The sequence below is a fragment of the Microcaecilia unicolor genome, chromosome 1 (genome assembly GCF_901765095.1).
Source record: "Microcaecilia unicolor chromosome 1, aMicUni1.1, whole genome shotgun sequence".
NCBI lineage: Eukaryota > Metazoa > Chordata > Amphibia > Gymnophiona > Siphonopidae > Microcaecilia > Microcaecilia unicolor.
In genome coordinates this window covers 769,412,799-769,439,550 of record NC_044031.1, presented here as the reverse complement: position 1 = coordinate 769,439,550, position 26,752 = coordinate 769,412,799, and the positions used below count along the sequence as shown (strand labels likewise).

The window sequence follows — 26,752 nt, the reverse complement described above, 5'->3', positions numbered from 1 at the left end:
GCTTCCAGGTCCCTCTTTCGGGGTGATACTGAAAGAATGAGGGCTGCACTCACCAGTCCATTGCAGGAGCTCAAGGCTGCGAGTCCAGCTCTCAGCCTGTGGCTCTGCACCTCTCCGATTAGATGACAGGAGGTTTGAGTGGACGACTGGATCTCAGCGCTGGCGAAGCCTCCAGAACGCCTCTCACGCACAAAGCCTGGTGCCAACAGCTTTGTGTTAACAGTGACGTTGAAGGTCAGGTCCAAGCCCCTGTAATGCAGCTGGTAATAGACAGGCAGGTGGGCCAGAGGCGAGAGGTCTCTCTTACGCATGTTCCTCTGAGACAAGTCATAGGACAGAAAGATGCCTTGCTCGTCCGTCTGAACAGGATAGACAATTTCTAAGTCAGTGTATCCACCGTGCAGCGTCTCTGTAACGGAAACAAGAAAAGGCAAGAATGAAAGGCAGGAACTGAGTAACGTTTGATAACCTGAACAGCAAGTGCTGGAGACCAGTCCTGTCCCTCTCAGGACGCTCAAGGGGGAAAAGCCACTGGCGAGACCAACCCTTCCCTCCCTTTCAGGACTGCCACGGTTTGAGAATGGGCAGGAGAGCTTTGCCACAGCTCTCCCAACTTGTTCTGGGATACTTGTTATCGATTACAGTTCAGTGCTTTTCACCGAGGGCGGAGGGAGCCATATCATGCATCTAACTTCCCTTACCTGGGATCCCTATAAATGTACTCACTCTGCTGCTCCCCAGTATCTCTCCACACTCGTCCTTCCCTACACCCCTTCCCGTGCACTCCGCTCCATGGATAAATCCTTCTTATCTGTTCCCTTCTCCACTACTGCCAACTCCAGACTTCGCGCCTTCTGTCTCGCTGCACCCTACGCCTGGAATAAACTTCCTGAGCCCCTACGTCTTGCCCCATCCTTGGCCACCTTTAAATCTAGACTGAAAGCCCACTTCTTTAACATTGCTTTTGACTCGTAACCACTCGCCTCCACCTACCCTCCTCTCTTCCTTCCCGTTCACATTAATTGATTTGATTTGCTTACTTTATTTATTTTTTGTCTATTAGATTGTAAGCTCTTTGAGCAGGGACTGTCTTTCTTCTATGTTTGTGCAGCGCTGCGTATGCCTTGTAGCGCTATAGAAATGCTAAATAGTAGTAGTAGTAGTAGTAGTAGTAGTAGTAGTAATCCCAACTCTGGAACGCTCTACCCAGATACATTCCATCAACTAGTGAATACCTTCCCTTTAGGAAATTATTGAAAACCCATCTATTCAAACAGATTTACCCAAATGACTTGACCTACCATAAGCAAACATAAGCAACCCATCCATTTACCGCTTCATCTAATCATTAACAACAATGGCTCAGAAATGACCTCCTACCAATCTTCTTACCCTTCAGGCTCTTCCCCTACCTCTTCTTCATTGCTCCACTTCCTTACCTATCCTCTCTCTCATACCTCTTTTATCCTTGTTCATTTGTCCTACCACATACCTCCTTTGTTGATTCAGATACTACAGATTGTATTCTCTTGTTACTATGTAAGCCGCATTGAGCCTGCGATGAGCGAGAAAGCGCAGGGTACAAATGTAATAATAAATAAATATGGCAATGCCATGTCTCTCCTGTGGGCTAGAATTTCAAAGCAACCCAACACAGTTTGGGGATAATTTTATAAGACTGTCTGGGGGTTTCCACACATAAAAGTACGCACTAGGATTGCGCAGTCCATATTTCAGCGCGACACATCTGAAGGTGTCCCTGCATTTAGAACTGGGTCTATGAAGAGTTTGGCAGCAGAAGGAACTGTGTGATTCCGTCTTTGATAGGAGGGTTTGTGCTCCTATCTGATGCCTGATTATTTATTTCTATGGCTTGGGATGTTCATTTCTTATAAAATACACACACAAGTGCTGATTCTTACTGGCATATAGATGCACAAAGTTCAGCCTCAGAGTAGGTGTTTTCATAAAGACAACTCTATAAAAGCCACATATATTCCCTTTCCAAACAAGACAGGCATCTTTCTGCCCTCCCTGTCGCAGACCCCATCACAAATTATCGCCTGAGTGACATTTCAATAAAAACGATGGCTGTGATTAGCCAAAGCAATGCATTCCTTGGAATATACTGAACTTTAAGATAGCAAATTCAGAACAATTTAGGGGCAAAGTGGGGGTTTTTGCACTCACAGGAATGATATGCTCATTAGAGAATGACACGGGGACAGGGACCCTCGGTAACTGCGGGGATGGGAATGGGGACAGAGCCCGTAGGTACAGGGCAGGGACAGAGCCCACGGGGACGGAGACAAACTCTGTCCCCGTGTCATTCTCTAATGCAGAAATGAAGTTGAGGTCGCATTTTACACTCAGTTTAACTATTGTTTTACGCTGTATAAATATTCATTATTTATCCCATTTCTAATCAAGGACAATCTAGGTTGTTTTCAAAATAAACAGTCATAAAATACTTCCGACATTCTCTGTAATCCCTGTAGAAATGTTATCAGAGGGGGAGCTAGAAAAGAGTTTAAATAAATACACGAGAGAGGAGGGTCTTCCTGGCAGCATGTTTTGATCACAGGGGGGAAAGGTGCATTTCTAGATTCCATTTTCAACTCTACCCACGTTGTCTTCTATTTAGTAAGAACCTGCCCAGAACATGGGGTGAGTTTCAAAGCAAAGTTTACATGAATTTCTGCTTCAAAACTTGGTGCAAAATACACCAGCTAAAACTATGTGTGATCCCTGTGTCACCGTGCAAAAAACCCTAAAGTCATATGAAAACACTAGTAAAAAAAAGCCCGTTTCTCATTGAAATGAAACGGGCGCTAGCAACCTTCTGCCATTAATATTTTTAAGGGAAGTTCCAGTGTCCTCCCTCCCTCCCTCCCAATTCCAAGGTCTCCCCTCCCTCCTTCCCAGTTCCAGGGTTCCCCCTCCCTCCCTCCCAGTTCCAGGTCCCCTCCCTCCAAATTTTAAAAGTCATCCTGACTTACCTTGTCGGGGTTACGGCAGCCAGCAGCAGCAGTAAAATGCGTGCAGGCTCGACACTTACTTTAGTTTTCCCTTCTCTGTCTCTCAGCTCTGGTCCCGCCCTCATTTCCTGTTTCCGCAAGGGTGGGACCAGAGCTGAGAAACAGAGAAGGGAAAACTGAAGTAAGTGCCGAGCCTGCATGCTTTTTACCGCGCGAGGTAAGTCAGCGAGTGATGCAAATGCGGTCACACCGGATTTTTCAGCAACGCTGTGCGGTTATGTTGCTGCTGAAAATCACTGCAAGTCAACCAGGCAGGAACCTCTCCTGCCTCATTCAATCATTCTGCTGGTAAAAAGCCTGACGCGGAAGATGCAGAGGAGAGATGACAGTTCTCCATCCGCTACAAGCAAATAATCTGAATTTAAGCTGGCTGCTCAGAGGGATCCCTGAGGTTCTCAACTGCAAGAGAACAATCATCCTAATACTTTTAAACAAGCTGAGCCCTCAAACTCCTCAGATGCAACAAGTCTTCTAATGCCAAAGGAAGGTCGTGATCCAAATAAAACTGGGAATTAAACCTGGATTATAAAATTCTCACCAAAACTATTGCTGTCAGGCTCAATAAAGTCTGGCATTTAGTAATTCATCCAAATCAAATTGGTTTCATGAATAATAGATATACTAGTGATAATCTACCTTTATTTCATAACCTTAATTATAAGAGGGGCATAATCGAACGGGGCGCCCAAGTTTTCATGAGGGCGTCCTCGCAGGACAGCCCTGTAAACGGGTGGAGCAACCCGTATTATCGAAACAAGATGGGCGTCCATCTTTCATTTCGATAACACGGTCGGGGACACCCAAATCATGAAATTTAGGTCTACCTTAGAGATGGTCGTCCTTAGGTCGTTTTTGAGATGGTCGTCCCCGGTTTTCGGTGATAATGGAAACCGAGGACGCCCATCTCAAAAATGACCAAATCCAAGCCATTTGGTCATGGGAGGAGCCAGCATTCATAGTGCACTGGTCCCCCTGACATGCCAGGACACCAACCGGGCACCCTAGGGGGGAACTGCAGTGGACTTAAGAAATTGCTCCCAGGTGCATAGCTCCCTTACCTTGGGTGCTGAGCCCCCCAACCCCCCCCCAAACCACAACTGTACACCACTAACATAGCCCTTAGGGATGAAGGGGGGCACCTACATGTGGGTACAGTGGGTTTCTGGTGGGTTTTGGAGGGCTCACATTTACCACCACAAGTGTAACAGGTAGGGGGGATGGGCCTGGGTTCACCTGCCTGACGTACACTGACTGCACCCCCTACAACTGCTCCAGGGACCTGCAAACTGCTGCGATGGACCTGAGTATGACATCTGAGGCTGGCAAAAAAGTATTTTTAAAGATTTCTTTTGAAGGTGGGAGGGGGTTGGTAACCACTGGGGGAGTAAGGGTAGGTCATCCCCGATTCCCTCCGGTGGTCATCTGGTCAGTTCGGGCACTTTTTTGAGGCCTGGTCATGAAAAAAATGGAACAAGTAAAGTCGCCCAAGTGTTCGTCAGGGACGCCCTTCTTTTTTCCATTATCGGCTGAGGACGCCCATCTCCTAAGCACGCCCCAGTCCCGCCTTCGCTACACTGCCGACACGCCCCCGTGAACTTTGGTTGTCCCCATGATGGAAAGCAGTTGAGGGTGCCCAAAATCGGCTTTCAATTATGCCGATTTAGGGGACCTTGCGAGAAGGACGCCCATCTCCCGATTTGTGTTGGAAGTGTCATTGTACCCCCCTCGTTCCTCAATGTAAAGTGTTCCCGAGCACTTGAAATTACTAACAGTACTCAGAATCACCTCACCAAGGACGGAGAGGCCGACAGTTCACTAACCACGCCTCATAATCTCAAAGAAGATGAGGGGAAAAAAATAAGCTAAATTTGGATTTGTCCTGCTTTTGAAATAACCAGACAGGAACAGTGATTAACTAAAAGCAACAATACTTTAATTCAATTCCAATACTGTAAATATAAATTTTTAACTATCAGAATTTAACCACTGAACTTATAATATTTGATTACAACAATATGTGTTCCTTCCCAACACCCCAATCTCCCTCAACTACTATAATATATCAACATTTATATTCTAATTCAAAACCAAATGTATTTTACAATTGTATAACTCTTTTCTTCTTTTCAGAATTTCCCCTCTGGTATCGATACCAAGACTCTTATCAGATAAGTATTATGTGTAAACTTTTCTTTTTGACTAATTTCCTTCTTAACTCTCTGTTGTATCTTAACTCTAAAGAATTGATACTTTGTGTCCTATTTCTTCCCTTTTCTCACAGGACCTCGGTGGCAACACAACCCCAGTGACCCATCTCAGGTAAGTAGGAATTATTTCTCTGTCCTGTCACTGTGTTGTCACTTAGCTGCGGTTGATTCTGGTGCAGTATCCTCCGCGGTCTTTCTTGTGTAGGGGCCCAGGTATTTTCCAGGATTCTTTGTCACCGTCACCCTACACCTCGCTCTTAACAAAAATAAATGGAAGGAAAACCCTATCTTCCTAACCCCTTTCCCACACTAAATGACTTAAATATATACAGTTTAAAACACTGGGCAACACTTAACTAAGAAAATTAAAATAACTATACCCTCACTAAACCCCCTAACCTTACTTATTTTTCCCTAAACTAATGAGTACAAACATATATACACCGCCAATTTGCTAAATAGATACTTTTGTTCTGTTTTTACTGAAGAAAATCCGGGAGAAGGACCACGATGGACCGGCAAAAGTTCATTTGAGAATGGAGTGGATATAGCACCGTTCACGGAAGAGAGTGTGTATCAACAACTAGAAAAACTAAAGGTGGACAAAGCCATGGGACCGGACGGGATCCACCCCAGGATATTGAGGGAGCTCAGAGAGGTTCTGGCGGGTCCTCTTAAAGATTTGTTTAATAAATCCTTAGAAATGGGAGAGGTTCCGAGGGATTGGAGAACGGCGGAGGTGGTCCCTCTTCACAAAAGTGGTGATAGGGAAGAAGCTGGAAACTACAGGCCAGTAAGCCTCACTTCGATTATTGGAAAAGTAATGGAAGCGATGCTGAAGGAAAGGATAGTGAATTTCCTGGAAGAAAATGAGTTGCAAGATCCGAGACAACATGGTTTTACCAAAGGGAAATCGTGCCAAACAAATCTCATTGAATTCTTTGATTGGGTGACAGGAGAATTGAACCGTGGACGTGCTATAGACGTAATCTACTTAGATTTCAGCAAGGCTTTTGACATGGTTCCCCACAGGAGGCTCTTAAATAAACTGGATGGGCTGAAGATAGGACCCAAAGTGGTGAACTGGATTAGGAACTGGTTGACGGACAGGCGCCAGAGGGTGGTGGTGAATGGAGTTCGCTCGGAGGAGGGAAAGGTGAGTAGTGGAGTGCCTCAGGGATCGGTGCTGGGGCCGATTCTGTTCAATATATTTGTGAGTGACATTGCCGAAGGGTTAGAAGGTAAAGTTTGCCTATTTGCGAATGATACTAAGATTTGTAACACAGTGGACACCCCGGAGGGAGTGGAAAACATGAAAAAGGATCTGAAAAAGCTAGAAGAATGGTCTAAGGTTTGGCAATTAAAATTCAATGCGAAAGAGAGGCGTATGTGTTAGGCGGTGAGAGTCTGCTAGGTACGGATGGGGAGAGGGATCTTGGGGTGATAGTATCTGAGGATCTGAAGGCAATGAAACAGTGTGACAAGGCGGTGGCCGTAGCTAGAAGGTTACTAGGCTGTATAGAGAGAGGTGTGACCAGCAGAAGAAAAGAGGTGTTGATGCCCCTGTACAAGTCGTTGGTGAGGCCCCACCTGGAGTATTGTGTTCAGTTTTGGAGGCCGTATCTTGCTAAGGATGTAAAAAGAATTGAAGTGGTGCAAAGAAAAGTTACGAAGATGGTATGGGATTTGCGTTACAAGACGTATGAGGAGAGACTTGCGGACCTGAACATGTATACCCTGGAGGAAAGGAGGAACAGGGGTGATATGATACAGACGTTCAAATATTTGAAAGGTATTAATCCGCAAACGAACCTTTTCCGGAGATGGGAAGGCGGTAGAACGAGAGGGCATGAAATGAGATTGAAGGGGGGCAGACTCAAGAAGAATGTCAGGAAGTATTTTTTCACGGAGAGGGTGGTGGATGCTTGGAATGCCCTCCCGCAGGAGGTGGTGGAGATGAAAACGGTAACGGAATTCAAACATGCGTGGGATAAACATAAAGGAATCCTGTGCAGAAGAAAGGGATCCTCAGGAGCTTAGCCTAGAATGGGTGGCAGAGTTGGTGGTTGGGAGGCGAAGCTAGTGTGGGCAGACATATACGGTTTGTGCTGGGGCTGGTGGTTGGGAGAGGGGACTAGTGCTGGGCAGACTTATACGGTCTGTGCCAGAGCCGGTGGTGGGTGGCAGGGATAGTGCTGGGCAGACTTATACGGTCTGTGCCAGAGCTGGTGGTTGGGAGGCAGGGATAGTGCTGGGCAGACTTATACGGTCTGTGCCAGAGCTGGTGGTTGGGAGGCGGGGTTGGTGGTTGGGAGGCGGGGTTGGTGGTTGGGAGGCGGGGATAGGGCTGGCCAGACTTATACGGTCTGTGCCAGAGCTGGTGGTTGGGAGGCGGGGATAGGGCTGGCCAGACTTATACGGTCTGTGCACTGAAGAGGACAGTACAAATAAAAAAAGTAGCACATATGAATTTATCTTCTTGGGCAGACTGGATGGACCGTGCAGGTCTTTTTCTGCCGTCATCTACTATGTTACTATGTTACTTCCACATTCCACCAAAAAAAAAAAATCACAAAATATTTCCAACTCACCACTTCCCAGCATCCAACCTCACACCCTGCCCTCCTATCACCAAACTGAGTCAAATACCACTTCCAACCTGCTCAAGATCACTCCAAACTCACCACATCAGCCACACCACCAAACACACTTCCTTCCACCTCCACAGTCACCAGCGCTCTGCCAACTGTCCCACTGACCGTTTCCTGGGAGACGGTTGCTTGACTTGGGATTCCGCCCCCAGCCAGCCAATCCCTAGTCCCGCTCAACATTCCGACTCTTCCTGCCGACAAGCGGAATGTTGAGCAGCACTGCTCAATCCCCATAGAAATCAATGGGAAATTCTTCAATTAATTTAAAACACCTATAAATTTTCATCAAATTACCCCAAATTTCCCATGCCAATTAAACCTCCCATCCGCTATTAATCTGTGTTTTTAAAATTTAAATATCCCAACATTTAACCCCCGCCACGCAACAATCTTCTAAAAATCCCTGTAAAAATTCCCAAAAAATTTAAAACCTATTTCAAAAATTTTAATATTCCCCTCTGAACCTACTCTGTCGAATTTAACCAGTTAACCCTTTCTTAACCCCTTAAAACCAGATCCCTCCCAAATGACCCACTTAAAATATTCAAATTCAAAAACTAATATACCAGAAAAATCACAAAAAATTCCCCGACCCCAAATCCAAAAATAAAATTTAAATTCAACGAACCCCTGATTTTTAAAAAATAAAAATCCCAATATTCACAATTTAAAAATTAATAAATAAAAATTTCGGGTTTAAAAACCCCTTACCTTATAGTAGATTTTCTCTACACTTGACGCCTGCCCCTGGTTCCAGTCCCGGATGTCCAAAAACAAAAACGGAAACGAAAATAAAAAAACCTCCGAAGCCGGCCCAAAATTTAGGCCCCGGCTTCGGCCTACCTGGAAAAACGCGCGCTGCCGATTTGTGCATGAGGCGCGCCGCCTCATGCACGCGCGCGCACGTCCTGCATGCATCACCGGCCCTTTTTTTTTTTAAACCCGCTGGCTCTCCCCGAAAACCTCAGCGCCCGCAGCACCTAGAGCGCTCCCCCCGCTCCGGTTCACATCTTCAGGCCCGGGAACGTGCTCCATCACTCCCGGGCCCCAAAACTTGTCGTGCTGCCTCCCATCGGCCCAAACTTGGCCCAAAAATGCCCCAAACAGCTCTTCACTCCCGGGGACGTGCTCAATCGTCCCCGGGAGCCCAAAACCGTGTCGCTGTCTTGACCATAGTAACATAGTAAATGACGGCAGAAAAAGACCTGCATGGTCCATCCAGTCTGCCCAACAAGACAAACTCATATGTGCTACTTTTTGTGTATACTCTACTTTGATTTGTACCTGTCCTCTTCAGGGCACAGACCGTATAAGTCTGTCCGGCACTATCCCAGCCTCCCAACCAGCCCCGTCTCCCACCACTGGCTCTGGCACAGACCGTATAAGTCTGCCCGGCACTATCCCCACCTCCCAACCACCAGCCCTGCCTCCCACCACCGGCTAAGCTTCTGGGGATCCCTTCCTTCTGAGCAGGATTCCTTTATGTTTATCCCACGCATGTTTGAATTCCGTTACTGTTTTCATTTCCACCACCTCCCATGGGAGGGCATTCCAAGCATCCACTACTCTCTCCATGACATTTTTCTTGAGTCTGCCCCCCTTCAATCTCATTTCATGTCCTCTCGTTCTACTGCCTTCGCACCTCCGGAAAAGGTTCATTCGCGGATTAATACTTTTCAAATATTTGAACGTCTGTATCATATCACCCCTGTTTCTCCTTTCTTCCAGAGTATACATGTTCAGGTCATCAAGTCTCTCTCCTCATACGTCTTGTAACGCAAATCCCTTACCATTCTCATAGCTTTTCTTTGCACCGCTTCAATTCTTTTTACATCCTTCGCAAGGTACGGCCTCCAAAACTGAACACAATATTCTAGGTGGGGCCTCACCAATGACTTATCCAGGGGCATCAACTCCTCCTTTCTTCTGCTGGTCACACCTCTCTCTATACAGCCTAACAACCTTCTAGCTACGGCCACCGCCTTGTCACACTGTTTCGTCGCCTTCAGATCCTCAGATACTATCACCCCAAGATCCCTCTCCCTGTCCGTACCTATCAGATTCTCCCCGCCTCCCGTGGGTTTCTATTCCCTATTTCTTCGCATTGAATTTTAATTGCCAAACCTTAGACCATTCTTCTAGCTTTTTCAGATCCTTTTTCATGTTTTCCACTCCCTCCTGGGTGTCCACTCTGTTGCAGATCTTAGTATCATCCGCAAATAGGCAAACTTTACCTTCTAACCCTTCGGCAATGTCACTCACAAATATATTGAACAGAATCGGTCCCAGTACCGATCCCTGAGGCACACCAAAACAGGCCCAAAACAACAACAACAAAAAAAACATCAATGCTGGCTTGCCCCCCCCCCCCCCCCCCGTAGCGCTCCTTTAGCACCACATCCCTGCACCCGGCCCCAACTGGCCCCAAACTTAATCGGAAGCCCAAAACAATGGAACTGCCCCCACAGGTAAGTATTTATCTTTTTTTTTTCCTCCTCATTCCCCCTTTATTCCATGTTACAGAAGATGGGCGCCCTTCTCTTTCGAAAATTCACCTTTATGTAGCTTTATCTTTAAACAATTGTATTAGAAGTTTTCAACCAGTTAAACAATAACAAAACAGCTTATGTGATCAGTAGTAATCTTCCCCCCCCCCCCCCCCCAGCATCCCCTTCTAATGACAACTCTGCTCACTATAATCAATTTATAAGCATCAGAGGCCTTTGCTCTTATGGCCTCCAACGTTTGAATTATGACTATACCAATTAAACTGAGCAAATCCCACCCCACCCCCTACCCCTCTCACAGTATGAGATCAATCACCTCTGGGTCCATGACATTGTGTTGAAAGCCTATGATTACAATTTATTTAATATAAGACTTTGCCCTCTAGCTGACACTGGTTGTAAATAACCATCCCAAATCTGTACAAACAGTTTGTGAGAGCCCCAGGCCTCTCTGGCCTCTCATTCCAGGAGTTGATGAATTTACTTCCTCCAATTCCAACAATATAAGTATATAAGTATTGCCATACATGACACACCGAAGGTCCATCAAACCCAGCATCCTGTTTCCAACGGTGGTCAATCCAGGTCACAAATACCTGGCAAGATCCCAAAACAGATACGCTGCTTATCACAGAAATAAGCAGTGGATTTTTCCCAAGTCCATTTTAATAATGGTCTATGGACTTTTCCTTTAGGAAGCCATCCAAACCTTTTTTAAACCCCGCTAAGCTAACTGCTTTTACTACATTCTCTGGCAACGAATTTCAGAAATTAATTATACGTTGAGTGAAGAAATATTTTCTCCGATTCGTTTTAAATTTACTACTTTGTAGCTTCATTGCGTGCCCCTTAGTCTTAGTATTTTTGCAAAGAGTAAACAATTGATTCACGTCTACCCGTTCCAATCCACTCATTATTTTATAGACCTCTATCATATCTCCCCTCAGCCATCTTTTCTCCAAGCTGAAGAGACCTAGACGCTTTAGCTTTTCCTCATAGGGAAGTCGTCCCATCCCATTTATCATTTTCGTCGCCCTTCTCTGCACCTTTTCTAATTCCACTATATCTTTTTTGAGATGCGGCGACCAGAATTGAACACAATATTTAGAACTTTAAATCAGGCATGGACATTGTTTAAAAATACTATGGTGGAAGCCCAGACCAGATGCATTTCACATATTAACAAAGGTGGAAAGGAGAGTAAATGACAGCCAGCGTGGTTAAAAGATGAAGTGAAAGAGGCTATTAGAGCCAAAAGAGCATCCTTCAAAGAATGGAAAAAGAATTCAAATGAAGAAAATAAGAACCAACATTAGCACTGTCAAGTTAGATGCAAAAAATGAAATTACCACAAGAGCCACGCGGTAGCCGGGCGGTATCTCCATTATGGAACGCGTTGGTTTAGTAAAAGGGCCCCTCAAAGAATAGTTAAGCTCTAGAACTCGCTGCCAGAAGATGTGGTAACAGCAGTTAGCATATCTGGGTTTAACAAAGGTTTGGACAAATTCCTGGAGGAAAAGTCCATAGTCTTTTATTGAGATGGTCATGGGGGAAGCCACTGTTTGCCCCGTGATTGGTACCATGGAGTGTTGCCACTAATTGGGTTTTTGTCAGGTACTTCTGACCTGGATTGTACACTACTGGAAGCAGGATGCTGGGCTAGATGGACCACTGGTCTGACCCAGTACGACTATTCTTACATTCTTCTGTTTTTTTTCTCACGATGCTTCCTGGAAAATGCCCCCTAGAAATCTATTAAAAAATACGATTCTAAACTTTCCAAATTTCTATGGAACAAGTAACATAGTAGATGACGGCAGAAAAAAGACCTGCACGGTCCATCCAGTCTGCCCAACAAGACAACTCATGTGTGCTACTTTTTGTGTATACCCTACTTTGATTTGTACCTATGCTCTTTAGGGCACAGACCGTATAAGTCTGCCCAGCACTATCCCCGCCTCCCAACCACCAGCCCCGCCTCCCAACCACCGGCTCTGGCACAGACCGTATAAGTCTGCCCAGCACTATCCCCGCCTCCCACCACCGGCTCTGGCACAGACCGTATAAGTCTGCCCAGCACTATCCCCGCCTCCCAACCACCAGCCCCGCCTCCCACCACTGGCTCTGGCACAGACCGTATAAGTCTGCCCAGCACTATCCCCGCCTCCCACCAACAGCTCTGGCACAGACCGTCTAAGTCTGCCCAGCACTATCCCCGCCTCCCAACCTCCAGCCCCGCCTCCCACTACCGGCTCTGCTATCCAATCTTGGTTAAGTCTTCATGTATTGCCTTAAAAACTTTGAAAACTCCCAGGTATCAAGATGGAGTTAATTTCCCAGATTTTCATTCCTCTCACTTGGCATCCCTACTAAAATATGGGACATTTTGGATTACAAATGATCCTGAAAACTCTTATTCTCTGCCATGGTTGGAAAATGAGAAAGACCTTCTTCTACCCATGTTACTGACATCGAATGCGCCTTTGACACTGAAGTATTATAAATTATTAAAAGATACTCAGAATGTTCTCATAACACTGGAAAATATTTCTCCATTAACAAGATGGAATTCGATTGATTTAGCCATTGGTGAGCATGTAAAGATGTTAAGTTGGGGATATTTCACTGAAGACAGGGCGTTGTAGTTAATAACCTGGGAGGGGGAGGAACAAAGTTGGAGGCATGTGGAGAGGAAATAAAAAAAAAAAACCTTGATAACTGTTTCTCTACTTCTCAGGTCAGTGCATCGGATCTGTTCTGAATAGATGTCTGTTAACAAGTTTGGATGTGACTAATTTGAATCACCTTTAACAAAAATTTTGAGGGTAGGGGTGGGGGGCTAGGGTTAGGGGGAGTTAAAAATTGTTAAAAGTTTGATGACCGTTTTTTTTTTTCTTTTCCATTGGTCTTTATTGTAGAGATATTGCATTTGAATCTCTGTACACCTTTATAATTGAATGTGTTATTTTGACGTCATCAATAAAAATGTTTAAAACTAACAAGATGGAATTCTTTGAATATTGCTATTTGTAATAATCCGAAGTTTAAGATTGCTAAGGTCTGCATTAAGTGGCCCAAAGTTAAGAGGGAATAGGCTTAGGAGTAACCTAAGGAAGTAGTATTTCACAGAAAGGGTGGTGGAGGCGTGGAATGGCCTCCCGGTGGAGGCGGTGGAGTCGAGGGCTGTTCCAGAATTTATTTATTTATTTATTTTTATTTATTTGTTGCATTTGTATCCCACATTTTCCCACCTATTTGCAGGCTCAATGTGGCTTACAATGTATCGTTATTGGTAGATAATAGATTGGAGGATAGATTTAAAAAGGCATGGGATAAGCATGTGGGATCGCTTAGGAACAGGAAGAATTAGGGGTTACAGAGGATGGGCAGACTGGATGAGTCATGTGGCCTTTATCTGCCGTTATGTTTCTATGTTTCTAAATGGCAATCATTAGGAATTTGGTCCTTAAGATATACACAAAATAACCCTTCCTTATTTTCTTTTCAGGAATTCTCTCTATCGTACAATTTACCACAATCTCGATATTTTAACTGTGGAGGCTTACAAGACTATTAAAAGTTCCAGCTCTCTAGCGAAGCTTAAAGGTCACAAGACTATAATTAGAGATAAACTTATTTCCACTATGTACAAACAAATTCACAAATAACTCTTTTCAATATTTAATGGTGCAATTAACCTTTGGGAGACTGAATTGAACATACAAAGACAAGGAAAAATTATGTCTTACCTGATAATTTTCTTTCCTTTAGTCCTACCATACCAATGGGTTATGTCCGTCCACCAGTTTAAGGAGACCAAGAACAAAGCAGTTCTAAGTAATTCGCCCCTTAAGGGCATCGTGCAGCCTGGAATGCTCAGTATTTCGAATAGCCAAGCAATGGTGCTCAATACATATAAAGAACATGGAAACCTCAATAGCCAATGAGGCCATCTGGCAGTCACTATAAGCTGTAGTTAGGCTCATACTCAACTGACATACAGATATTTCACTGAGTCAGGAGATGTGGAACACCAAAGGAAAGGAGATGTAACATTGAAAAAATTATATCTGCAAATAAAGAGAGAGAAAGAGTACCCAGAAGCGAGACAAGGAGGGCTTCTGGACTGGTCTGGTAGGACTAAAGGAAAGAAAATTATCAGGTAAGACATCATTTTTCCTTCTCTTACATCCATACCAGTCCAGTCCAGATCAATGGGATGCAGCAAAGCAGCTTCTCAAGAAGGTTGGGGCCAAAAGGTAGAGAAATAAATTAAGGATAGCCCAAACTTTTGGTTGGTTCAAAGTTTGAAAGGCATCATGTGTGCATAGACTTTCCAAAGGCACATAACTGAAAGTGCGGTAAACCGTAAGGAAGCACTATACATGTGAAGGAAGTCAACTTCAGAATATGGAAAAATACCAAGGAAATCTGATGAAAAGGATTTGAGACATATGGATTGACAAAGCTTGTGATAGAACACCCATGTAACTGAAAGGTGTAGACAAGAGATAAGGTCATGAGTCAGTCCATGACAGAATACATCCTTGATCGAGAAGAGAAAAGGATCTCATGAGGCTCAGGATTGACTGACATGCCCCCATTTGTGGACTCAGAAGACATGAAACAGGGAATACTTATGTTTATGATATACAGCAGGTGCCCTGGAAACAGCTAAACTTTAGAAACATACAAATGATGGAGTCCAAGACACACAGCAGACCGGCAAAGCCACCAAATAAGTGAATAGAGGAAGTGAGACATCGTAAAAAACAGAAACTACCAGAAAATAATATGCCGGAGTTGCCAGACACCCCAGGAGAATCAAGATAGAGATGATAAACTAGCGAGTAGAATAGCCGTAGCTACCAAATCAGGAGCTGAATCAGGTCACCTTAGAATGAGGTAACCATCGAGCAGCAGGAACCAAGCCAGTGATTGTATGGGCCAAAGCTATACAAGCAACTGCTGAATCCAATGTCCTGGAAGTGGCTGCAGTAGGTGTAACCATGTAGAAAACCTTAGAAAATGATCCAGTGGTCCATATAGGTAAGACAGATAGACGATGCTCTAAAGAAAACTGGAGGAGTTGGTAAATAAAGTTGACTGCCGGGGGCGCAGAATTTCAGACAGCTGCTGTGGAATAAAACAATAAGCACAGCAACTGGAGCCACACAGGAGGATACTGCATCTGAGTTAAAAATGCCGCTTCTCAGAACTCCTCAGATACTGCCACGCCTGCAACCATTGTAGGTGAAGTCACAACTACGACCTGTACACCTCATGCCAACATGTAGCCTCCTGCTCTAGAAACCACCCCTGCAGAAGTCATCCTCCAGCCAACTCAGTGGATGCTTGTTACATAAGTACATAAGTATTGCCATACTGGGACAGACCAAAGGTCCATCAAGCCCAGCATCCTGTTTGCAACAGTGGCCAATCCAGGTCACAAATACCTGGTAAGATCCCAAAAAAGTACAAAACATTCTATACTGCTTATCCTAGAAATATTTTCCCCAAGTCCAATTTAATTTGGTCTATGGACTTTTTCTTTAGGAAGCCATCCAAACCTTTTTTAAACTTTGCTAAGCTAACCGCCTTTACCACATTTTTGGCAACAAATTCCAGAGTTTAATTACACATTGAGTGAAGATATATTTTCTCTGATTTGTTTTAAATTTACTACATTGTAGCTTCATCGCATGCCCCCTAGTCCTAGTATTTTTGGAAAGCGTAAACAGATGCAGCATCTTTCAGGGAATTGTGAGACTGAAAGATGCTGCGAACTGCTATGTAGATAATGATGAAGAAAAGGCAAATTTGCTAAATAGATACTTTTGTTCTGTTTTCACTGAAGAAAATCCTGGAGAAGGACCACGATTGACTGGCAAAAGTACATATGAGAATGGAGTGGATATAGCACCGTTCACAGAAGAGACTGTATATGAACAATTTGAAAATCTAAAGGTGGACAAAGCAGTGGGACCGGATGGGATCCACCCCAGGATACTGAGGGAGCTCAGAGAGGTTCTGGTGGGTCCTCTTAAAGATTTGTTTAATAAATCCTTGGAGACGGGAGAGGTTCCGAGGGATTGGAGAACGGCGGAGGTGGTCCCTCTTCACAAAAGTGGTGATAGGGAAGAAGCTGGAAACTACAGGCCGGTAAGCCTCACTTCGGTTATTGGAAAAGTAATGGAAGCCATGCTGAAGGAAAGGATAGTGAATTTCCTGGAAGCCAATAAGTTGCAAGATCCGAGACAACATGGTTTCACCAAAGGGAAATCGTGCCAAACGAATCTCATTGAATTCTTTGGGTGACCGGAGAATTGAATCAGGGACTGGGCAACATTCTGGGGAAGGGGGAGCCTATTCCGAAAGGATGGGCTCCATCTTAACCAGAGTGGGACCAGGCTGCTGGCATCGGCGTTTAAGAAGGAGATAGAGCAGCTTTTAAACTAGAAATGGGGGGAAGGCCGATAGTCGCTCAAAAGAGCATGGTTCGGGATAAGGTATCTTTCAAAGATATCACCATAACAGGGAAGATAGAGTATCCTGATAGTGAGGTTGCAAAAGAGATTGTAGTAGATCGGGTATCTTTAAATAACAATAAAAATCAGACAAAAGATTGCCAATTAATACTGTCAAGTACTAAGCATGATGTACTTAGGAACAACAAACATAGTTTGAAATGTCTATATGCGAATGCCAGGAGCCTAAGAAATAAGATGGGGGAGTTGGAATATATTGCACTAAATGAAAAATTAGATATAATAGGCATCTCTGAGACCTGGTGGAAGGAGGATAACCAGTGGGACACTGTCATACCGGGGTACAAATTATATCGTAGTGATAGGGTGAATCGGATTGGTGGAGGGGTAGCATTGTATATTAACGAGAGCCTTGAATCAAATAGATTGAAAATTCTGCAGGAAACAAAACACTCCTTGGAATCACTGTGGATTGAAATTCCATGTGCAAAGGGGAAAAGGATAGTGATAGGAGTGTACTACCGTCCGCCTGGCCAGGACGAACAGACGGATGCGGAAATGTTAAAGGAAATCAGGGACGCAAACAAACTGGGCAACACAATAATAATGGGGGATTTCAATTACCCGCATATAGACTGGGTTAATGTAACATCTGTACACGCAAGGGACATAAGATTTCTTGATGAAATCAAGGACAGCTTCATGGAACAGCTAGTTCAGGAGCCGACAAGAGAAGGAAAAATACTAGACTTAGTCCTTAGTGGTGCTCATGATCTAGTGCAGGGGGTAACGATACGAGGGCCGCTTGATAACAGTGATCATAATATGATCGGTTTTGATATTGGCATTGAAGGAAGTGAAACTAGGAAATCAAGTACGCTAGCGTTTAACTATAGAAAAGGTGATTACGACAAAATGAGAAAAATGGTGAAAAAAAAGACTGAAAGGAGCAGCTCGCAGAGTAAAAAACTTGCATCAGGCGTGGATGCTGTTTAAAAACACCATCCTGGAGGTTCAGGACAAATATATTCCACGTATTAGAAAAAAGGGAAAAAAGACTAAACGTCAGCCGGCGTGGCTAAACAGTAAGATAAAGGAAATCATTAGAGCCAAAAAACAATCCTTCAGAAAGTGGAGAAGAGAACCAACTGAAAGTAACAGGATAGATCATAAGGAATGCCAAGCCAAATGCAAAGCGGAGATAAGGAGGGCAAAAAAGGACTTTGAGAAGAAATTAGCGTTGGAAGCAAAATACATAGTAAAAATTTTTTTAGATACATTAAAAGCAGGAAACCGGCCAAAGAGTCGGTTGGGCCGCTGGACGAAAATGGTGTTAAAGGGGCGATCAAGGAGGACAAAGCCGTAGCGGAAAAATTAAATGAATTCTTTGCTTCGGTCTTCACCGAGGAGGATTTGGGGGGGACACCGGTGCCGGAAAGAATATTTGAAGCGGGGGAGTCGGAGAAACTAAACAAATTCTCTGTAACCTTGGAGGATGTAATGGGTCAGTTCAGCAAGCTGAAGAGTAGTAAATCACCGGGACCTGATGGTATTCATCCCAGAGTATTAATAGAACTAAAAAATGAACTTGCGGAGCTACTGTTAGAAATATGCAATCTGTCCCTAAAATCGAGTGTAGTACCGGAAGACTGGAGGGTAGCCAATGTTACTCCAATTTTTAAGAAGGGTTCCAGAGGAGATCCGGGAAATTATAGACCGGTGACTCTGACGTCGGTGCCGGGCAAGATGGTGGAGGCTATTATTAAGAATAAAATTGCAGAGCATATACAAAAACATGGACTGATGAGACAAAGTCAGCACGGATTTAGTGAAGGGAAGTCTTGCCTCACCAATCTAATGCATTTTTTTGAGGGGGTAAGCAAACATGTGGACAATGGGGAGCCGGTTGATATTGTATATCTGGATTTTCAGAAGGCGTTTGACAAAGTGCCGCACGAAAGACTCCTGAAGAAATTGCAGAGTCATGGAATCGGAGGTAGGGTATTATTATGGATTAAGAACTGGTTGAAAGATAGGAAGCAGAGAGTAGGATTGCGTGGCCAGTATTCTCAGTGGAGGAGGGTAGTTAGTGGGGTCCCGCAGGGGTCTGTGCTGGGTCCGTTGCTTTTTAATGTATTTATAAATGACCTAGAGATGGGAATAACTAGTGAGGTAATTAAATTCGCCGATGACACAAAATTATTCAGGGTCGTCAAGTCGCAGGAGGAATGTGAACGATTACAGGAGGACCTTGCGAGACTGGGAGAATGGGCGTGCAAGTGGCAGATGAAGTTCAATGTTGACAAGTGCAAAGTGATGCATGTGGGTAAGAGGAACCCGAATTATAGCTACGTCTTGCAAGGTTCCGCGTTAGGAGTTACGGATCAAGAAAGGGATCTGGGTGTCGTCGTCGATGATACGCTGAAACCTTCTGCTCAGTGTGCTGCTGCGGCTAGGAAAGCGAATAGAATGTTGGGTGTTATTAGGAAGGGTATGGAGTCCAGGTGTGCGGATGTTATAATGCCGTTGTATCGCTCCATGGTGCGACCGCACCTGGAGTATTGTGTTCAGTACTGGTCTCCGTATCTCAAAAAAGATATAGTAGAATTGGAAAAGGTACAGCGAAGGGCGACGAAAATGATAGTGGGGATGGGACGACTTTCCTATGAAGAGAGGCTGAGAAGGCTAGGGCTTTTCAGCTTGGAGAAGAGACGGCTGAGGGGAGATATGATAGAAGTGTATAAAATAATGAGTGGAATGGATCGGGTGGATGTGAAGCGACTGTTCACGCTATCCAAAAATACTAGGACTAGAGGGCATGAGTTGAAGCTACAGTGTGGTAAATTTAAAACGAATTGGAGAAAATTTTTCTTCACCCAACGTGTAATTAGACTCTGGAATTCGTTGCCGGAGAACGTGGTACGGGCGGTTAGCTTGACGGAGTTTAAAAAGGGGTTAGATAGATTCCTAAAGGACAAGTCCATAGACCGCTATTAAATGGACTTGGAAAAATTCCGCATTTTTAGGTATAACTTGTCTGGAATGTTTTTACGTTTGGGGAGCGTGCCAGGTGCCCTTGACCTGGATTGGCCACTGTCGGTGACAGGATGCTGGGCTAGATGGACCTTTGGTCTTTCCCAGTATGGCACTACTTATGTACTTATGTACTTATGACATGCTATAGACTTAATCTACTTGGATTTCAGCAAAGCTTTTGACACGGTTCCCTACAGGAGGCTCTCACATGAGTATATATACACATACTCTACGCTGAGGGACTTCATGTCCCTGGTTCCACATCCAGACATTCCCATAGGACCCAACAGGTGCAGCACCAGTGATGCAATACTGATCAGAAGCTTTCATCGGGAAGGTGATGTGCCTCTCTCTATATATCCAAGATACCAAGAAAAAATAGTGTCATAGGAATGACTCTTTCTTGACAGCTCCTGTGAGCCTGGCAGGAAGGGAGAAATTAATTGAAAGCTAAAACAAAGGAAGTGGAACTGTGAAGCCAGGCGAGGGCTTACACAAGCCAGAGGAAGGCGCGACAAGAGAAGAGGGGCTGGATTAAGGAGGTTAGTGACTAGTTCTGCTCTGCTCCAGGCTTACCTCCTCCCCTCCCTGCAGGCAGCCTGGAAAGGACGGACTACAGTAGAACCTCCCTGCTGCTCTGGAGTCTGAAAATAAGTGACAGAACAACGTTCCAGGCTGTTCCCTCAGCAATTAAGCCCTCCTCTGGGAACAAAGCTCTGGGACCGGACGGGATCCATTCCGGGGCGTTGCGGGACTAGTGAAAGATTTAACAAATCTTTGGAGACGGGAGAGGTTCCGCAGGATTGGAGAAGAGCGGATGTGGTCCCTCTTCACAAAAGTGGTAACAGAGAGGAAGCGGATAAGTCTCATTTCGGTCACTGGAAAAGTAACAGAAGAACTGAAATTCCTGGAATCCAATGGGCTGATGACGTCATCGAAAAAGGCCTTTTTCGATTTTAAACCTGTATTCTTTTTGTGAAAGCAACATGCATGCGCTGCTTTACTGCACAGCCAACCCAACAGCGATTCAGGGAAGGATAAAAAGGCAATAGGTCATCCAAGTAAATCTTTAGTGAAAACTTGACCCAAAGCTAGCCAAGTTTCAGAAGACCTCCTTCGTCAGGAGTTATGTCTCCACTGCCTTCTGGCATTTGAACTGAGCATCATTTCATGAAGGATTTCCAGTACAATTATAGTCCTGCGTTTGAATTGTGGAAAGCAGTATGTCCCCCGACGAAGGTTTTCCGAAACTTGACCAGGTTGGGTCCTGTTTTCATTAAAGTTTTACTTGGATGAGCTATTGCCTTTTTGTCCTTCCCTAGATCGCTGCTGCTGTTGGGTTGTCTGATTTGATTCTGCAGTGGTTTGTCTCCTGTTTGTTTCTGCTTATTGTACACCATTATATGTGACTGTAATTTGTAATTTTAATGTTGCTACTATTGAGATTCTGTTGCTACTATTGGAGATTCTACATGGAATGTTAATGTTGCTATTCCACTAGCAACATTCCATGTAGAAGCCTGCCCTTGCAGATCAGCAACGCGGCTGCGCAGGCTTCTGTTTCTGTCAGTCTGACGTTTCACAGAAACAAAAGCCTGTGCGGCCGCGTTGCTGATCTGCAAGGGCAGGCTTCTACATGGAATGTTGCTAGTGGAGGAGTAGCCTAGTGATTAGTGCAGTGGACTCTGATTCTGGGGAACTGGGTTCAATTCCCACTGCAGCTCCTTGTGACTCTGGGCAAGTCACTTAACCCTCCATTGCACCTGGTACAAAATAAGTACCTGAATATATGAAAACCGCTTTGAATGTAGTTGCAAAAACCTCAGAAAGGCAGTATATCAAGTCCCATTTCCCTTTCCTTTCCCTTCCCATTACAATGAGTATTTAAGATTTTGCATTCTTCTTCAGAGGTTACTGCCATGAAGTATTTTTGGATTTTTAGAGCATTCTTCCACTCACAATATTTTGGGTAGGGTTATTCTCACGTTCTTATATGTGTGTAGTTTGTTTTTTATTTATGTACTTGTAGACTCCTGACGCAGGCCCTAGCGCCGAAACATGGTCTGTGTCGAGTCAGATGGAAGAATTATTATTAAAGTTCTCCGGCCAATCTCATCGACTCTGCTGTTGTTTCTTGCAGACAGGGTGGTCGATGACTGGAATGCCCTCTCGAAGGAGGTGGTGGAGACAAAAATGGTGACGGATTTCAAAAAGGCATGGGATGAACACAGAGGATGTCTAATTAGAAAATGAACGGTATAAGAAATTAAACTTAAATGGCTTCATGTGCGTTTGATGTGTCAAGTGCTGCTTAGATGGTGATTCTGGCTGTGAAGAACTAAGGCCAGTGGTGGGCAGACTCTATGATCTGTGTCCCGTAGGATGGGCTGGAGAGGGATTCGATGGCATGTGAGGAAAGTGCCTGGGGAATTTTTGCAGTCTGTGTCCCAGAAAAGGCAAAGAAAAACCAGGATCAAGTATTTTATACCACGCTCTTTGTTGGTTTAATCATGTATTGATAATGAGTTTGAATGTTGGGTAGACTGGATGGACCATTGAGGTCTTTATCTGCCATCATCTGCTGTGTTATTATCAGGCTTATTTTCGAAAGTGATCGCCGGCCTTCTTCCGACATAAATCGGGAGATGGCCGGCGATCTCTCAAAAGCGGCGAAATCGGTATAATCGAAAGCGGCTTTTTGGACACCATTGCCGCTTTCCCGTCGCCGCGCCGGTGAAAGTTCAAGGGGGCGTGTCGGCGGCATAGCAAAGGTTGGACATGGGCGGGCATGGGCGTGGCTACCAGATGGCAGGCTTTCGCGGATAATGGAAAAAAAAAAGCGGCGTGATTCAGTATTTTGCCAGGTTTACTTGGGCCTTATATTTTCACAACCAAGTCTCAAAAAGGTGCCCCAACTGACCAGATGACCACCGGAGGGAATGGGGGATAACCTCCCTGTAGTCCCCCAGTGGTCACCGACCCCCTCCCACACTAAAAAAATAAAAATAACAAAACTTTTTTTTACCAGCCTGTATGCCAGCCTCAAATGTCATACCCAGCTCCCTGACAGCAGTATGCAAGTCCCTGGAGCAGTTTTTAATGGGTGCAGTGCACTTCAGGCACCCAGACCCAGGCCCATCCCCATCCCCCCCTACCTGTTACACTTGTGGTGGTAAGTGTGGAGCCCTCCAAACCCCCCCAAAACCCACTGTACCCACATGTAGGTGCCCCCTTCACCCATAAGGGTTATGGTAATGGTGTAGAGTTGTGGGGAGTGGGTTTTGGGGGGATTTGGGGGGGCTCAACACCCAAGGTAAGGGAGCTATGCACCTGGGAGCTATTTTTATTTTTATATTTTTAGAAGTGCCCCCTAGGGTGCCCGGTTGCTGTCCTGGCATGTCAGGGGGACCAGTGCACTACAAATGCTGGCTCCTCCCATGACCAAATGCCTTGGATTTCGCCGGGTTTGAGATTGCCGGCATTTTTTTCCATTATCGCTGAAAAACAAAACCGGCCATCTCAAATCCGGCGAACTCTGGCATTTGGCCGGGCTAAACCGTAATATCGAAAAAAAGATGGCCGGCCATTTTTTTCAATAATACTGTTCCGTCCAGCTGTTGCGCCTCCGCCAAAATAGATTGCTGGCTATCTATTTCGCCAGCGACGTTCGATTATGCCCCTCCACGTTACTTCTAAATGAGCCGTCTAGTTTTGGAAGGGAAGAAGTAGTGGGGGGGGGGGGGGGGGGGGAGAAGATAGTGTAAAGTACAATGCTCGGAGTTCGCAAGTAAATTATGTTTGTCCCATCTTACTAGTCGCAAGCACTTCTATCAGCTTTATGGCAGGGTACTTGATTGCACCAGTGGCATAGCCCCTCCCCCCAAGGTCTGCTGGTTTGGTTGGCAGGGGTCCCCAAGCCCTGCCAGCAGGTTTCCTGCAGTGATATTTCCCGCCGTGCTGCCTGCCCTGCTTTCCCCCTTCCCCATGCACCTGCTTATTTTTAGTGAAATTGAGAATGCGCGAGCTTCGCACCAGGACGGGAAAGCAGGGCAGGCAACGCGACAGCAAATATCGCCGCAGGAAAGCTTGGAGACCCCCGCCAGCCCAGGTACATGAGGTTACGGTGGGGATTGAGCAGTGGGGAGGTGGGACAAAATGTGCCCCCCCCTTGTGGGCTCATACCCCCTCCCAAATCGAGGTCTGGCTACACCTCTGGATTGCACCAAGTGTATTCTTGGCCAGTTGTGTTCTCTAAAGAAACCTACTTTCCTTCATCGATAGGCTTAAACCAGACACGCTTTTATAGAACTGTCCTCTGTATAGTTACTTCAATTTTTGTCATATTTTTAACAATTTATGTGTAATTTCCCCAGTAAATAGTAACATAGTAACATAGTAGATGACGGCAGAAAAAGACCTGCACGGTCCATCCAGTCTGTCCAACAAGATAAACTTACATGTGCTACTTTTTGTGTATACCTTACCTTGATTTGTACCTGTCCTCTTCAGGGCACAGACCGTATAAGTCTGCCCAGCACTATCCCCGCCTCCAAACCACCAGTCCCGCCTCCCACCACCGGCTCTGGCACAGACCGTATAAGTCTGCCCAGCACCATCTCCGTCTCCCGCCACCGGCTTTGCCACCCAATCTCGTCTAAGCTCTTTAGGATCCATTCTTTCTGAGCAGGATTCCTTTATGTTTATCCCACGCATGTTTGAATTCCGTTACCGTTTTCCTCTCCACCACCTCCCGCGGGAGGGCATTCCAAGCATCCACTACTCTCTCTGTGAAAAAATACTTCCTGACAGTTTTCTTGAGTTTGCCCCCCTTCACTCTCATTTCATGTCCTCTCGTTCTACCACCTTCCCATCTCCGGAAAAGGTTCGTTTGCGGATTAATACCTTTCAAATATTTGAACGTCTGTATCATATCACCCCTGTTTCTCCTTTCCTCCAGAGTATACATGTTCAGGTCATCAAGTTTCTCCTCATAGGTCTTGTAATGTAAATACCAACCAAAGTGATGTACAATAAGCAAAAAAACACACCAAAATACAGTGGATAAGGGATCTAAATGAACAAACTCAACCAATTACAAAAGATCCCTTGTGGAAAAAAAAATGAGCAAACTTAGGTGTCCCACACTCACAGTGCCAAATAGTTTAGGAATGGGAAGGAAACAGCTTGAAAGAGCTCTGGATCCCCAGATCTTATAGAGCTGAAAGGATGGTGAATGAGCTGCAATTCATCACTGGCTGAATAAAAAAACTTCTATAGACAGATATAGAAAGCACATCAACATAATGTAATTTCACACTAACACAGTAAAACACCAAAGCACTTCTTCTGACCAATCAAGTGGCTCTCTTCTGTATCGGCAGCCACCCACAGTGGGAAGGGGGGACGGGGACCCACAGGAGAAGGAGGTGAGTGCAACATGGGAGGGAAAAGGAGCCCAGTGGCAGCACAGAAGAGCAAGAGGATGGTGGGGGTCCAGTTACACAGCAAGGGAGGAAAAAGGGGAGGAAGGGACCCAGCTGCAACTGGGGGAGGGGGATAGCCCAGTGGCACAGTCTGGGAAGAGAGGGAGAAAGATGACCTTTCAGATCCCAGTAACCAGGGGTGGACTGACATCCGGGCAGGAGGAGAAAAAAAAGGAGGGTTTAGAGCCCAATGGCACAGCCTGGGAAGGAAGAGGAGGTTTAGAGCCCAGTGGCACAGTCTAGAGAGGGGCAGTGGGAGAAGGAAGAGGGGTTTAGAGCCCAGCGGCACAGTCTGGAGAGGGGCAGTGGGAGAAGGAAGAGGGGTTTAGAACCCAGTGGCACACTACAGAGGGGAGAGGGATGGCACAGTTTTGGCAGAGATGGGGCTCCCCATCATGGCACACCACGCAGCCAGTAGGATGGGTGAAGTAGAGGAGGGAGGACTTTCAGCTTAGCCCTCGAATAACCCAGCTCAGCAGATCTGCACAAGGGGCAGCAGCCCTTCCCCTCCCCCCTGCGGGGGCTCCCAGCTATCACTCGCTTCTCTGAAGGATATGGCCAAGGAAAGGCAAAGGGAAAGTTACAAACCTTTCTCCTGTGAACTCGCCTCCTGGTCCGAGCAGTAAGACCGTGCCAGAAATGCAGCCAGGAGCAGAAAGCCCCCGACCCGGGGGAGACAGAGGGGTTGCATAGGGCTGGGGGGGGGGGGACACGGGGGTCGTCTACAGGCAGATCCCCGGGAGTGCAGGGACCAGAGGGGCACTGCCTGAGCCTGACCCACCTCCCCAGCCCCCTCTCATCTGCAGGAACAGAAAACCGGCTTCTGGCTTTGTTTTTTGTTTAGCCCTGGGCCGACCCCAGATCTTCCCATAACGGTGGTATCCTGAACTCATCCAGCCTTGCAGCTAAAGATCACTTCCAGAACCGGATGCATCTCAGCTCAGCCCCTCAGGACAGGCAGAAGTGACACTTTGCCTGCTGCAGCCCTTCCTCTCTGCTGCTTTGTTTTGCAGATCCACAGACAATGAAAAGCATTAAGCGTGCAAAGTAAGTATCTCCCCCTCCCTCCCCCTCTCCCTCTTTCCAGGCTCTGGAGGAGGCTCTTGGCTCTTCCTTTGCCCTCAGCTCCGGGACCTTGTGCACTGGCGCCCTCTGCTGGTGCTCTGCAGAAAGGCACGAGGCTGAAACAGTCATTTCTTTGCCTTTTGACTATCAATAGAAATCAAACAAAATAAAACATGGAAAAGAAAATAAGATGATACCTTTTTTATTGGACATAACTTAATACATTTCTTGATTAGCTTTCGAAGGTTGCCCTTCTTCCTCAGATCGGAAATAAGCA

General features: G+C 45.5%; 1 protein-coding gene across 4 annotated transcripts in view; it reads right to left on the bottom strand.

Moving 5' to 3' along the window:
• The window catches only part of ADAMTS7 (ADAM metallopeptidase with thrombospondin type 1 motif 7), a 218,563-nt gene extending 192,112 nt beyond the window's left edge, over positions 1-26,451 (bottom strand). For all 4 annotated transcript variants that reach the window (XM_030189820.1, XM_030189821.1, XM_030189823.1 and 1 more), the window contains exons 1-2: positions 25,999-26,451; positions 54-409 (exon numbers count right to left, since the gene is read on the bottom strand). In XM_030189820.1, coding sequence (XP_030045680.1) covers positions 54-409; positions 25,999-26,101 — 459 coding nt within the window. In that variant the 5' untranslated portion in view covers positions 26,102-26,451. The remainder of the gene's footprint in view (positions 1-53; positions 410-25,998) is intronic.
• Positions 26,452-26,752: the final 301 nt, after the last annotated feature.